Source organism: Phyllostomus discolor, chromosome 2 (assembly GCF_004126475.2).
Source record: "Phyllostomus discolor isolate MPI-MPIP mPhyDis1 chromosome 2, mPhyDis1.pri.v3, whole genome shotgun sequence".
NCBI classification, from domain to species: Eukaryota; Metazoa; Chordata; class Mammalia; order Chiroptera; family Phyllostomidae; genus Phyllostomus; species Phyllostomus discolor.
Window position 1 is genome coordinate 114,165,522 of NC_040904.2, and position 15,626 is coordinate 114,181,147.

A 15,626-nucleotide genomic window follows, 5' to 3' on the forward strand; every position below is an offset into this window, starting at 1 on the left:
CTGCCTTGCTTTTAAAGTGTCAGCTTCACTCTGGCTGGGATACCTCAGAGGATTGAGCATGGGCCTGCAAACCAAAGGGTCGCTGGTTTGATTCCCAGTCAGGGCACACGCCTGGGTTGTGGGCCAGGTCCCCAGTTCAGGGAGCACAAGAGGCAACCACACATTGATGTTCCTCTCTCTCTTTATCCTTCCCTTCCCCTCTCTCTAAAAGTAAATAAAACCTTTTAAAAAAATAAATAAAAAGTAAACTGTCAGCTTCCCTGAGAGCTGATTAGTTTTAATAGCCTATGCTTATATCACTTATGGTTTATCAATATTTTCTGTGGTGTAGGACAGATGCTACTGTCCCTTAAGTAATAATTAAAAAAAATAAAGATTGTATTTATTTATTTTTAGAGAGAGGGGAAGGGAGGGAGAAAGAGAAGACAAGAAACATCAATGTGAGAAACATTGATGGGTTGCTTCTGGTATGTGCCCTGACTGGGGACCGAACCTGCAACCTAGGCATGTGCCTTAAACAGGAATCAAACCAGCAGCCTTTCGCCTTATAGAACAATGCCCCAACCACCTGAGCCACATCAGTCAAGGCAGTAATTGTTCTTTTAAGATAATTTTTATTAAAGCAAATGCAGGTGTACAGTATGCATCTTTAAAGACCATTGTTTTAGATGCCTATTGCTCTCAAGTATTAAAACCAAAGTGTACATTTAGAACTTGTATAACTATGAAGACGAAATTCTTTCATAGTTAGTGTTCTAATTATTTAAGGATCAAGAAAGTTAAGTTGAATGTATTTGGAAATGCTCTTTTGTTTCTGGCTGATAATGGATAACCAGATCGTGAATTTTTTGAGTAAGGGCTGAGCTCTTATTATTTTGAAAGCCTTAGGACAGTAGTTCTCAACTAGGAATGACTTTGTGCCCGGTGGATGGGACATTCGGCAGTGTCTGCAGGTCCTTGGGGCTGTTGCTGGCTTGTAGTGTGCAGAAGCCAGGCATGGTGCCAAACATCCTGCAGTGCTTAGGACGGTCCCCATGACACAGGATTACCCAGTGCAAAATGTTGATGGTGCTGAAACCTTGCCTTTTGCATTTTCTTCATCTCATAGCTGGTAAAACTATAGGTAATTCATGTGGAGAGCCTTCATAAAGAGCTTCACTAGGGTTAGGAAACAACATCAGCCTATTAACTTATTATATGTTTTGGGGGGTAGATTAAGTATGAATAAACAAATACCTTCTAGTTTGGACATTGATTTAAATTAACATGAATGAATTTAAGTCAATTTGTCTTTTTTTTAATAGGTGTATGAAGAATCTGGCCACCTTTACAAATGTCATTCCTGAATGGCACCCACTTAATGCTGCCCATTTTGGTCCATGTAACAATTGTGACAGTAAGTCGCAAATAAGAAAAATGGTATTGAAAAAGTGAGTTCAAATTGCCTTACTTATTTTAAAACAAAATGAATGTGGATTTACATATATTTTTAATGTGTAGTATTGAAAGTGATGGCTGCAACCTACTTTTTAGGAGTTTGCATGTATTTGTGAATTGCCAAAATGCTTTTTTGTCGAGAACTCTGGCCAATAAGCAAGCTGTGCTGTAGGTGAAATGATGCTGAAGAGCAGACTTAGGGTGATTATGTGACCCCACCATTCTAGTGTCTTCCATTTTTTTGTCTTTTCTTCCGTTTGAGGATATTAAACATCCATTTTTCTCTTCTCTCCCAAGTGACTGAAATCACTAGAATTCCAGGATTTTCTTACCTGATTTCAGGAACTTACAATTCAATGATGAGCCACAGGCTCACTTGGCTGAATTTCTATCTTCTGCCAGACCTCAGCCTGCTGATTCTTCATCCTCTTATAAGAGTTCTGCTGCCTTGGGCAGATGTCTTTGTATTAAGTTTAGCCTTTCTATCTGGAAGACTGGTCAGAACTATGGTACCTTTTCCATTGGAACCAGAAGCCCTGTGTCTTTAAACTCTCAGGTTAATACCCGTCTAGGTGGTTTGCCTCTCTTTTGTTAGTATGCTCACATGTGCACATCTTCTTTAATCTTTATTTTCTGTTGTCCTTATCTGTAACTCAACAACAAGAAAATGTTTTGAGGTATAATTTGATGTACTAAAAAACCAGTGATATTCTTACCTTTTCTGATGTCCTTGGATGTGCCAAGAAACCCCTCAGAATCTTTTCTGAAGATTAGTTTTCATCAAAGCAATAAATTTCCAGACGGATAGTGTCAAGACTTAAAAAGGAGAAGAGAGCAGTACCTTCCTACTGTATTCCCAGGTATCTACTTTAAACCTTTTAGGTAGTATTTACTTCAAATTTCAAAACAATGTGCTTGTTCCACCTTTATACAATCTTCTCCTTTTATAGTAGTTGAGTATAAGCACTCTTATCAAACACCTGGGTCCATCTCTTAACTCCTCCCTTCCAATATGATTGCATTTTTGCTTAAATTAGTACTCATTGTTTATTATGAATATGCATATATTCCCTCTTTAGCCAAGCAGTGTTCATGGTTCTGTTTTCTTTATAACTCTTTCCTTTTCCTGGAATTATTAATTGCCTTGTATTTTTATTTGCTTTTTGTACATATTGTAATTTTTTTTCCAGATCAACAAACACCTATTAATGATTTTCTAAACACTCAAATGTTTCGCAATTGTTGAGTCTCCTTCCCCCCATTTTTTTCCTTCCTGGGAGCCTCTCTTCTGCCACCTTCCATTTTTCTGCTCCACTGTTTCATTCTATAATGGTTCCTCTCTGGGCTTGGTGCATGGGAGTGCCCTATACTCACTTTCTGTCATTGTCCCAATTTTTAACCCGGGGCTTTACCCCCACATTCTTCAGCATTTATTGCCCTTAGATGGTGAGTCTTCTATGCCTGCACTCTCACACTCACGTCATCACTTCAACCATCCTGTTGTGTTACCACTATTCTGTTTGCTTTTTGTCTTCTAAATATTTATTGTCTCTCTCTCTTTTTTTTTTTTTTTGATCCTTCATTAACATATGATAGAATTCACATGGGAAGGCAGAGTAGGAAAAAAGAGGGGATTTCTTTAACTAGAAGTCCATAGTGTCTTGGTTGCCTGCGGTCAAAGCTTTGAGATCTAAGTGTCAAAGGAGGGGCCTTTTTTTTTTAAAGTCCTTTCCTTGATGAGGAGGTAGAAGGGCAGCAGGTGTGGGTGCGTGCCTCCTGCACTGGATCATTGAATTGTTGAGGCTTCTGGTATATATAATTTTCATGTAAGAGTTTATATCTGCTATATAATTTCATCTAAGAGTTCATACTTGCTTTTTCTCAAGTTCCAACATTGAAGATAAACTCATAGTTTTGTTTGATCTGTTACTTGGTTGCATTGCAACATACAGTTTTTTAATTATACAAACATGTTGCTTTACTTACAGATTCATGCTCTGATATGAAAATGTATATGCTGGGTGTAACTGTTTCGGGGGAAATGTGTTTAGAGTTTTAATAAGTCAGTTTATAAGCAGAATTTTTAATTTGGATGTTTATTCAAAAATAAATTGAACTAGTGTGTAAAATTTAAATGACAAGGTCTTTGTAAAGGCATTCATAGTTTTTTACTTTGAAATTTGTATAACTTGCTTTTGGTATTTAATGGGATTTAGAAACAAACTTAATACAGTTTTTAGGATAAATTAAAAGTAATTAGGTCTATCATGATATCATGCATAATTCAGTCTTACAGCATTCTAAAAACTAATAGTGTTACAACTTCCTCGAACACCTTGTCTCAGGTAATCCATATCTCTAATATGTTCCCATTGAAAAGAGAGTCCATTGGTAAATCAGGTGAATGATATTTATTGGATCCAAATTTGCTACTTTTCTTTAAGTAACTTGTTTGGGAATTGAATCATTCAGAACATGGTGGTGACATGGAGCACCAACTTAGAATCTGATTTAATTTTACTTCACTAACTCTTGAAATGACTCTCATTCTCATTATTGCCACCATCTTCTTTTTTATTTTATTTGTCATGATCTTCATTAGGAGTCCGGTTATACACTATCCTGGATTGTCATTTGGAAAGCATATTTACTTAAACTTGAGTTGAGCACTGATTTTTTTTAACTATTTGCAAAAGATGGAATGGTAGAAAGAGAAATAAGACATTTCTGTTCTATGCTTATAGAGCTTATTAAAGTGTCTAATACAATGATTTCGAGACTTCTAAGCAGGTAAACTATCCTTTACCCTACTGATTTATTGAGTAGTTAAAATTAGGGTGGTTTTTTTTTTTAAAATCCTCACACAAGGAGATTTTTCATTGCTTTTAGAGAGGAGAAAGGGAGAGAAGATCATTGATTGGTTTCCTTCTCGTATGTGCCCCAACTGGGGATCAAACTGCAATCTGGGTATGTGTCCTGACCAGGAATCAAACCCACAACCTTTTGGTCTACAGGATAATGTTCCAACCAACTGAGCCACACCAGCCAGGGTTAAATTACGTTTCTTAATTTAAATTTTCATTGTTTAGTAGAAATGCTTTATTACTATTTTTTCCTAGAACTTTAAAAAAATTTTAGTATGTTTTATTGATTGTTATTACAGTTGCCCCATTTCTCCCCGCCCCCCGCATTATTCCACTCTGCTCTGCAATCCTCTCCCACCTGCATTCCCCAACCCCATTAGTTCATGTCCATGGGTCATATATATAACTTCTTTGTCCTCTCCATTTCCCATACTATTCTTAACCTCCCCCTGTCTATTTTGTACCTACCATGTATACTGCTTATTCCCTGTACCTTTTCCCGCCATTCTCCCTCTTCCTCTACCACTGATAACCCTCCATGTGATCTGCATTTCTGTAATTCTGTTCCTGTTCTAGTTGTTTGCTTAGTTCATTTTTGTTTTTGCTTTTTAGGTTCAGTTGTTGATAGTTGTGAGTTTGTTGTCACTTTACTGTTCATAATTTTTATCTTCTTTTTCTTAGATAAGTCCCTTTAACATTTCATATAATGAGGGTTTGGTGATGGCTCCTTTAACTTGACTTTATCTGGGAAGCACTTTATCTGCCCTTCCATTCTAAATGAAAGCTTTGCTGGATAGAGGGATCTTGGATGTAGGTCCTTGCCTTTCATGACTTGGCAATACTTCTTTCCAGCCCCTTCTTGCCTGCAAGGGTTCTTTAGAGAAATCAGCTGATAGCTTAATGGGAAGTCCTTTGTAGGTAACTCTCCCCTTTTCTTTTGCTGCTTTTAAGATTCTCTCCTTAATCTTTAATCTTGGGTAATTTAACTATGATGTGCCGGGTGTGTGCTTCCTTGGACTTGTTTGAAACTCTGAGCTTCCTGGGCTTCCTGGAAGTTTATTTCCTTTGCCAGATTGGGGAAGTTCTCCTTCATTATGTTTTCAAATAAGTTTTCAATTTCTTGCTCTTCCTCTTTTCTTTCTGGCACCCCTGTGATTTGTATGTTGGAATGTTTAAAGATGTCCTGGAGATTCTTAAGCTTCTCCTCATTTTTTTTGAATTCTTGTATCTTCATTGTGTTCTGGTTGAATGCGTCTTTCTTCCTTCTGGTTGAAACCGTTGATTTGAGTCCCGGTTTCCATCCTGTCACTATTGGTTCCCTGTACATTTTCCTTTATTTCACTTTTCATAGCCTTCATTTTTTACCTCTTAATTTGCGACCATACTCAACCATTTCTGTGAGCATCCTGATTACCAGTGTTTTGAACTGTGTGTCTGATAGGTTGGCTGTCACTTCATCGCTTTTTTTTCTAGAGTTTTGATCTGTTCTTTCATTTAGGCTTTTTTTTTGGGGGGGGGGGGTCTCCGTGTGCCTGTTATGATTGAGTAAGGTATGGAGCTTTAGATATTTGCCAGGGTGGGGCAGCCTGCCCTGCTTTGTGGTGCTGCATGCGGGGGAGGGGTCTAAGAGGGAACAGTGCTGCTTGTTCAGTTCTCTGCCGTCTTTCAGTCACTTCCTCTGCTACCCACAAGCAAATCAGGCCCATCTGGTGCTGATTCCTGGGTGAGTGGATTTGTGTATGTACTGGGACCCTAAGGGTCTCTCCAACGAACTCTCCTGTGAGACTGGGAATGTCTTCTACTGCTGCAACCCCCCACAGGTTTTATAGCCAGAGGTTTTGAGGCTTTATTTTCCCTGGGCTGGTACCCTGGGTTGCACTCTGTCTCACTCCCCGGTTGTTCCTCCCAGTTTATCCACACGTGAATGTGGGACTGCCTTGGCTGCCCTTCTCCGCCCCTCTGACCAGTTTGGATGAATATTTCTTCTTTAACTCCTTGGTTGTCAGACTTCCATACAGTTCGATTTTCTGGCAGTTCTGGTTGTTTTGTTGTTATTGTTGTTTGTTCTTTTAATTGTTCAAGTACAGTTTTCTGTCTTTTACTTCTGGTTGTTTTTTGTTTTTAAATTTGTTGTCTTTCTTTTGGTTGTACGAGGAGACACAGTGTATCTACCTTTGCCTCCATTCTTGGTAGTAATTTGTTTTATTATTGATATGAGATCCTTGAACTACCTCCAAAGAATGCTTTTAAAACTTTTATTGAACAGTTGACTTTTCTTTTTTTTTTTAAGATTTTTATTTATTTATTTTTAGAGAGGGAATAGAGGGAGAAAGAGAGAAACATCAATGTGAGATTGCTGGGGGTCATGGCCTGCAACCCAGGCATGTGCCCTGACCCCAGTCAAGGGATCAAACCTGTGACACTGTTTCATAGCCTGAGCTCAATCCACTGAGCTACGCCAGCCAGGGCTAACTTTTTCTAAAGATGTATTTTCTTGACAATTAACATGAACCAATTTTGATTATTTGAATTACATCTGATTTCACTCATATTTTTGTTAGTCTAAATAGTTCAGTGATATAATCTAAAATGTAATGAGGTTTGCCTTGACAGATGTGACTCAGTGGATTGAATGCTGGCCTGCAAACCAAAAGGGCTCCCATGGAAACCCAGTCAGGGCACACACCTGGGCTGTGGGCTAGGTCCCCAGTTGTAGCAGGCAAGTGAGAGGCACAGATTGATGTTTCTTTCACACATCAATGTTTCTCTCCCTCTCTTTTCCTTCTCTCCCCCTCTCTCTAAAAATAAATAAATCTTCAAAAAAATAAAATGGAATGGAATTTTAAAATTACATTTGCAAACTTTCCTGCCTAAAGCCTGTGTTATTATAGTTCAGAAGTAGCATGCACATTGTCAAATTTGCATTTTCTAAAATATCAATTGTTAAGGTGGTCGGTGACATAGGCTATGAAATTCACAAACAGAAGAAAGTATAGAGAATAAAGTTTTTATTCACTCTCCAAGAAAGAAGAGGGGCATGGTGTGGAGAGATACATCAGCATTGAGGGGTGGGGGCTTTGAGCTTTTGTTGGATCATAATTGGATTAAGAAAGGGTTGGGGGTTTTACTGTTCTGTGGCCCCTGGGCTGTTGGGGTGTTGTAACACAATGTTATCTTCTGCATGTGGCTATAGGGAGTGGTTAGTTCTGTTTTTGCTTCCAGTAATTTCCAGTCCTGGGGACAAGCTCAGAAGAGTAAAAAAAGGCAGTCATGATTAACAGGGTCATAGGCCTGCTAAGGCAAATGGTGCTGACTTTGTCCTTTCATCAGTGATTATATTACATTAGGTGGGATGAAAGTTAAAAACTTGTACTCCCAAGTCCTTAAGCACAAGACCATGGCTGCTGTGTGTGGGTCAGAGACTCTGTGTCCTCTGCTGTCTTGGGTAGCAGGGGAGGTATTACAGACTCTTTGTTTCCTTTTTTTTCTGTTTTCTCTTCTCTTCCTGAGTGTAGATACTTCTAATAGGAGGAGTGGAACCTCATGTTAGGGAGATGAATGCAAATGGATCTTAACTTCAAATCCCCTGGTTCCAGTTCAGTTAACCCTCCCCATCCGGTTTTCTTGTGGTTGATTCATAACCTGACTTGCTTCCTTAACTCTAAGCATCAACTTTGACACTCTAGTCTAGGCTTTGAGGATAGGAAGGAACCTGAGAACAAAATCTATTGCTGGCTACTGGTAAACTTCTACCCTCATTTCAGAGGCTGGAAATGAGACAACCTGAAATGATTGTTAGAAGAATACTATGACTTTAGGGGACATTAGAGTCTAGTGGACCCACAAGGAAAATAAACTAGAAAAGGAGGGGGCATATGCTTTATTTTATTGACTCCAAGATGCCATCATTTATAAGTTGTACTGTTTTTTTTAAATAAGCGACTAAGAAAAATGCTGCCTATTTAACATTTTCCATATGTAAAATCACACCACTGAAATTGCATAGTCTAGGAACAACAAGACAATGTTACAGTAATTAGCCTCAGAAGGTATCTTGAAAAAGGTATCATGAAACCAAGAAAGAACTAAATAATTAGTACTTAAAAAGTCAGGCAGGTGCCCACGGCCTGCCTGCGTGCCTTTCCAGCTCTGAGAATATATATGTCTAGTTCTACTGTGAATGGTTGATTCAAAGATGCACTCTTTATATTTTAACATATTTGAAATGGGAATACATCTAAAAATTGCTGGTATGGTGTAGTTTAGTTGACAGTATTATTTCATGGTTACACATTTTTCAATCGGGGCATCTTAAGATTGATGAAATAGGGATGAAAAAACCAATGGGAGTTGAGTGTTACGGATAATTTTGCAGGACTTTATAGCTACTTAAATTTTGGGAACTGAATTATTCTCTAACAATGATTGACAATGGATAATTTAGAAATTGTCCTTGTTGGTATGAGTAACCAGCATTTTAGCCATTGATTCAAGTTTATTTTCAATTGAAAAACTTTCATAAGCTAAGTTTTGACAGTCGTGTAAATATTGTGAATAGCGATAGTGAGCTTTTTCTTTAAATGCTGAGAGCTTTGTTAAATTTAGTTTTTTGAGGCTTATCCTTGAGTTCTGTTTTCTGATTTGTCATGTATATCTTGAAGTTCATAGTAAATTAACCAGTATGTTGTATTTTCTTCTCTACTTGGTTACAAAATAAACTTTTCCTAAAGAGAAATTTTGATTTGATGGACCTCTCTACTTCCTGAGATAACTGGAGAGAAAAAAGGCCAAATTGTTAGCATGTTGGGTTTTTTTAAATGTTTATTTGAATATCTTAGGCTTGTTACTTTGTTTCACATATTATCTCTCCTTGCTAACAGAAGCGATTCATTTGACTACTTGATGCCAATGAAAATTGTTACAGGCCTGGATTTTTCCTTCAGTTCTACAAAGTAGTTACCAAGACATCTCTAAGCTGAAGCAGCACCACGGCTTACAGAGCAATTTTTGTTTGATGGTCTGCGTTAGAGTTTATTGTACGATGGCTTCCAACTGTTAGTGATCCTGTTCTGAGAAGGATTTGAACTTTACCCATGTCTTAGAGTGAGCTCTCCATCTCTAGTTAAGGCATACACCTGGAGGCGTGCAACAATTAATGCAATTAGGCTGGAAAGCACTATAGGGCTTAATTCACTCCTGACCTTTTTTCATGTTACCAGGCCCATGGTATTAAATTTGTTTGACCTCTCTTACCTTTCTTTCCTGCAGAGTGTCTTCCATATTCATGTTGCATTTTGTAGAAGGGTTACCACATAACAACTTGCAACACTACTCATTTCAGTTTGAAGGCTGTCTTTACCAAATAACTTCTGTAATTCAATACCATGCAAATAATCATTTCATAACATGGATTTTAGATGCTGATGGTAAGTGTTAAAACATTTTTCTTTTATGATATTAGGCACAGAGACTTAACTCTATTTTTTTTTTAATTTTTTTTTAAAAAGACAGACTTTGACTTAACTATTTTTCGCTCTCTTCTTGCCCTGGCCTTTAATTTTTTTAGACAAACAATGATATCATATACTACTGGTGGTTTATAGCTTGCCATTTTTCAGTTAATATTTTTGTTTTTGTATTACATGAGTAATGTATGTTCAGTATAAAAAATGGTGGTAATTTTGATATTTTTTAGGTACATTGATCGTACTTGCAAAGAAAATGCATGGTACTAAGGGTTTTTAACTGAGAAAGAACAAAAATAACAAGTTTTACGTACTTTGCAGTTGTTAGTAATATAAATAAAAGTAAACACCTATTTCTGAAACTATTCGTCATTATAAACTTCAGCCTTCTCTCACTATGAAATGGTTTGCTTAACAGCTACATTAAAGGTAAAGCCTTTATTTAAATAATTAGGCTTTTCAGTAGAAAGATAATTAGTACAGCTCATGGATTTTGCTAATTTATTCCTTCTATTTATCTAATGTAATTTAGTTTGTGAGGAAACTAAACCTGAGGGATGTTTTCCTCACAAACCTGAGTTTGTTTTCCTCACAATGTTCACTTTATCTTACACAAGATAACTCAGTCCCTTATCTTTGGCACCAAAGGACCAGTTTTGTGGAAGACAGTTTTTCTACGCACTAGGGCGGGGAGGTGGGGGAATGGTTTGGGAATGATTCAAGTGCATTACATTCAAGCTCATCTCTTGCTGTGCATCCCGGTTCCTAACAGGCCCAGTCTGGTACCAGTACACAGCCCAAAAGTTGAGGACCTTGCCTTAAAGTAGCATATATCAGGCTGTTGATATTTTTTATTTTTCTATTCTTTTATTGTTTGGACACTGTTTATATTTGGTATTTTTCTCCTGGGGATGATTTTGGATGGACAACACTAAGTACTTTGCAAACTGAAACTTGCATTGGGGGGAAGTGGTTCTCAGTAACAAACAAAAACTAAAAAAACAACTTATTTTAATTTTTATTGCATTCCAGGGAATGAAGTATCTTCTTTAGGTAGAAGAGGTTAAATGGTTTCCATCCCTGACAGCATATAAAAATCATGGTTAGCTTATTTAAAATGACCTTATTCGCCCCTAGACCAATTGTCTGTCTCTGGAGATTGGGCCCAAATATTAATCAGGTGATTCTGATGTGCACCTGTGGTGGGTAAGCACTGACCCAGACAAAGAAGAGGTTCTCAAAGTCTTAATGGGTGTAGAATAAGTAGTGAGTTCAGGTAGTTTATAAGGGTGCATCCACATAAACTTAGTGAATGGTTTTGTCTGGTGTGTATGAGTTTGTAAAGGGGGTTGACCTCTTCCCCTGTCATCCATCATCCCATTCCTACTTTACAAATGAGAAAACTGAGGCTTATAAATAAAAAGGAGACACCTAAATACCTAATTTTTTTTAACCAAAAGAAAATAAGAAAAATTGAAACATATTAGTACTTGAGTTAACAGCTTCATTTATCTTGATAGTTCATATATATGGGAAAAATCGATTTTCTGATGTTGTTGGATAAATTAGGTAATGCTGTATTCTGAGTCCCAAAAGTTAAATAATTTGTCTTGATTCTTGTATTTTAAGAAAGAGTAAAAACTCTTTCAAATTTCTGGATGTTCCATAACTTCTGTTATCCAAAAAAGGACTTTAAGACTTGGCAGAGAAAAATGGTGACATGAGGTTGTGGCCATGTTTTTGAGTATTCTGTCAGTGGGTATTCAGTGATACAGCCGTTAAAAGTGGTGGTTTTGAATGTCTGACCTCTTTCACTTCTTCCCTCTTTCTCCAGGAAGTTGGCTGGAATGTGATGATTTAAAAGGTCCATGTTCTGAAAGGCACGAGAAATTTGAAGTCCCTGCTTCAGAAATGCATATTGTTATTTGGGAAAGAACAACAACCCAAATGACAGATAAAGCACCTGACTGTCTTCCATTTCAAAAGACTAATGATCAACATACTTCCAGTGATGAGAAACAGGAACCTCCACTATTGTGTTTTGTGGGTGATGCTGCCTCAGCTGAAACACCCTCAGGAACACACCTCCAAAATACGTCAGTTGCTCCTTATACTCCTTCCCAGGTTGAAGGTGTAGCTAATGGACCTCATATACTTTCAGGTCTGAAAGGTTTGGTTGACAGTGATATTTCACCTTTGATGCTTGAAAAAATACAGGTTAACTCTGAAGGTTTCCTGTTAGAAAGTATACCTGTGGCAAAAAATGGAGTGATCATCAAAACAAATACTTTACAATCACAGGAGACGCTAATGGCTGCTTTAGTATCAGCTCCATGTAATAAGGAAAAGCTTATTCAAGACCATCTTGTGGACTTCAGCTTTCCATCTCGGATTATGAATACAAACATGCAGTCAGTACAACCAAATTCAGAAAATACTGTAATTACTAAACCTGTGACTAATGTTCATGCTGCTGGTCCTCTACAGGAACTAAAGTCAGTAGAAATTGAGAGTACAGTTGCCCTAGAGGAGGATGTTCCATTAAAACAGTTTCTTTCACCAAAAACTGAGAAATTAAAATCAGAAGAACACATTACACCTCAGGAATCTAATTTAAAGAGAAAATTTTCTCAAACCGTAGCAGCTGAGTCATCACAGAATCAATCTCTGAAAGAAAATCCGAAGAAACCATTTGTAGGGAGTTGGGTTAAAGGCTTATTAAGCAAGGGCGCTTCTTTTATGCCACCTTGTGTTTCAGCTCTTAGTAGAAACGCTGTAACTGATTTACAGCCTTCAGTTAAGGGGGCAAGTAATTTTGGTGGCTTTAAAACTAAAGGTATGAACCAGAAGGCTCATGGGTCATCTAAGAAAGTTCGTAGGGGTGCCAGTAAGTCTCCTACGGCCAGTCACCTTCCACTGAGTCTGCCATCTTCAGGTAGCACGGCTTCTTCACACGCAAATGTTAATGCTGACCTGGAAGTTTCGAAGAAACATGAAAAAGCCTCATATGAAACTCAACTCAACCACAGGTCTCATGGAAGTGAGAATGGTATTTCATCAAACCATGAAGACTCTGTTGAGGGTCAGATTCATAAACTTCGTCTAAAACTTCTTAAAAAACTTAAGGCAAAAAAGAAGAAATTAGCTGCTCTTATGTCTTCCCCCCAAAATGGAAAGTTTCCAAGTGAAAATTTAGAACACATGTCCCATTGTGGGTCTCCAAATGACAGTCAATCAGTAGAAGACTTGTTAAAAGAACTACAATATCAAATTGATATTGCTGATAATAAATCTGGAGGAACCACCATGCCCAATGTTTTTCCACACAGTGGCCAAACTCATGAAGAAATTTTAGCAGAATTATTGTCTCCTGCAAGTGTTTCAGCAGAACTCTCAGAAAATGGGGAGGCTGACTTTAGATACTTAGAAATGGGAGGTAACCATAACCTAGCACCAGTACCAAGTGAATTAAATGGTATTTCCCAAAACACACATCTGGGACAAGACCATAATTATTGCAGCCCCACTAAGAAAAATCATTGCCACGTTCAGCCAGACTCGCTAACAAGTAATGCCTGTGTTAGAACATTGAACTTGGAAAGTTCCCTGAAGACTGATATTTTTGATGAGTTTTTTTCCACTCCAACATTAAATTCTTTACCAAATGACACAGACTTACCATATTTTGATGACTATCTGTTTGAGAGTTGTTGAATGTTTATTAACTCTTTTTAGTTTAATATTTATTATTGTCTTTAAAAAAACTTAACTATATTTTTGGGTAGTGTTTGTACACTGGCCTTGTCATTGAACAAAATATAAGCTGCTGAAGGTTTTACCTCTGATTATGCCCCTAAAATATGTAATATGTTTTAAAATTAAAATGACCAGGAATCTGTTCTCTTTGTTGGCTTCACTTTATATTTTTAGGACAAGGACGATTTCAAAATGTCAAAAAGGGAAAAGTGGTATCTGAGTTTCTGACAGTGTATAGTTTTGGTACATTAAATTTCCACATTTTAAATTTTGTTACATTGGTTCAGGAAGAACACTAGTTTATATAAACTTAAGTCACTGCATATGACATATAGCTGTGTGACTGTTCTTGCTAATGGTACTGGGGTAGAGTGGAATGTAAACTCCCATAGAGCCGGTCACCTTTTACTTTCCGTATAGAGGGTGGCAGGAAACCGTGTTACTAGAAATTTAAGTAATGGTAGTGATCAATAAATGACTTGTAACAGGAGAAGTAATCCATTTTTGCATTGATGGGCAAGAATTTACTTTGTCATAAATATCATCTTTCTCCCCAAGTGTTTATTTCTGTAACCAAAGTGGGGGCAGAATATTATTTGGGAGAAAATAATAACCATTGCTTACAAACCTTGTTATGTGTTAAGAGTTATTTATGAAACATTAATTCATTTAAACCTTAACATTCCAATGAGCAAGATACTTGTATCATAGTTAACACACAAAGTGATAGAGCTGGGATTGCAAAGCATGGTTACTATAGCAGTTGAAGGTGCTGCGCTTGCCAATACAGGCTTTTTCTCTCAAGCTTCATTTAAAGTTTGGATGCCCAGCGGCATCCCTGCTGTAGTGACTTGTTAGCAGTAGTTACTAAGGTTTAAGGGTGGCAGTCTTGGGGTAGAATGCTTTAACAGGGATTCAATCCTTTATCATTTATTTGTCTAAGTTACTACCAAATCTCGCCCCCCCCCTTTTTTTATTACAAAAGTAATACATGTTTATTATAAGGAAGAAGTGAAAATACAAAGAAACACCAAGATTTTAGACCATCCATCTTCATCTATTATCACACTTAGTGGTAATAACTACTGCAAACATTTTCATATTTTATGTATATGGATGGTAAGAAGTAAAAGTGGGATTCTACTGTGCCTATTTGTATGATCTGTTTTTACTTAATGTTTAGGGAACCTTTTTTCCATCACTTTAAAAAAATTAATATATTTTATTGATTATGCTATTACAGTTGTCACATTTCCCCCCTTTGTTCCTTTCCACCCTGCACACCCCCACCCTCCCACCCACATCTGACCCACTTAATTCATGTCCATGGGTCATACATGTTCTTTGACTTCATTTCCCATACTATTCTTAACCTCCCCCTGTCTATTTTGTACCTACCATTTATGCTTCTGACTCCCTGTATCTTTTCCCCCATTCTCCCCACTTCCCCTCCCCACTGATAATGCTCCATGTAGTCTGGATTTCTGTGGTTCTGTTCCTGTTATAGTTGTTTGCTTAGTTCCTTTTTGTTTTTTTTAGGTTCAGTTGTGTGTGTGTTGTCATTTTACTGTTCTATTTTTTATCTTTTTTTCTTAGGTAAGTCCCTTTAACATTTCATATATTAAGGGCTTGGTGATGATGAACTCCTTTAACTTGACCTTATCTGGGGAGCACTTTATCTGCCTTTCCATTCTAAATGAAAGCTTTGCTGGATAGAGCAATCTTGGATGTAGGTCTTTGCCTTTCATGACTTGGAATACTTCTTTCCAGCCCTTTCCTGCCTGTAAGATTTCTTTTGAGAAATCAGCTAATAGTCTTATGGACACTCCTTTGTAGGTAACTCTTCTCTTGCCGCTTTTAAGATTCCCTCTTTATCTTTAATCTTGGGTGATGTATTTAGGATGAGCATTGGTTTGTGCTTACTAGGGCCCAACTTGTTTGGGGTTCTGAGCTTCCAGGACTTCCTGGAAGTTTATTTCCTTTGCCAGATTGGGGAAGTTCTTCATTGTGTTTTCAATTTCTTGCTCTTCCTCTTCTCTTTCTGGCACCCCTATGATTTCGATGTTGAAATGTTTAAAGTTGTCCTGGAGGTTCCTAAGCCTCT

At 37.5% G+C, this 15,626-nt stretch overlaps 1 protein-coding gene across 3 annotated transcripts in view; it reads left to right on the forward strand.

Annotated features, from left to right (window-relative positions):
- The window catches only part of USPL1 (ubiquitin specific peptidase like 1), a 31,920-nt gene extending 17,767 nt beyond the window's left edge, over positions 1-14,153 (forward strand). For all 3 annotated transcript variants that reach the window (XM_036018368.1, XM_036018369.1, XM_028532513.1), the window contains 3 exons: positions 1,305-1,430; positions 9,570-9,727; positions 11,601-14,153. In XM_036018368.1, the coding sequence (XP_035874261.1) occupies positions 1,305-1,430; positions 9,570-9,727; positions 11,601-13,480 (2,164 nt within the window). In that variant the 3' untranslated portion in view covers positions 13,481-14,153. The remainder of the gene's footprint in view (positions 1-1,304; positions 1,431-9,569; positions 9,728-11,600) is intronic.
- The last annotated feature ends 1,473 nt before the right edge of the window (positions 14,154-15,626 follow it).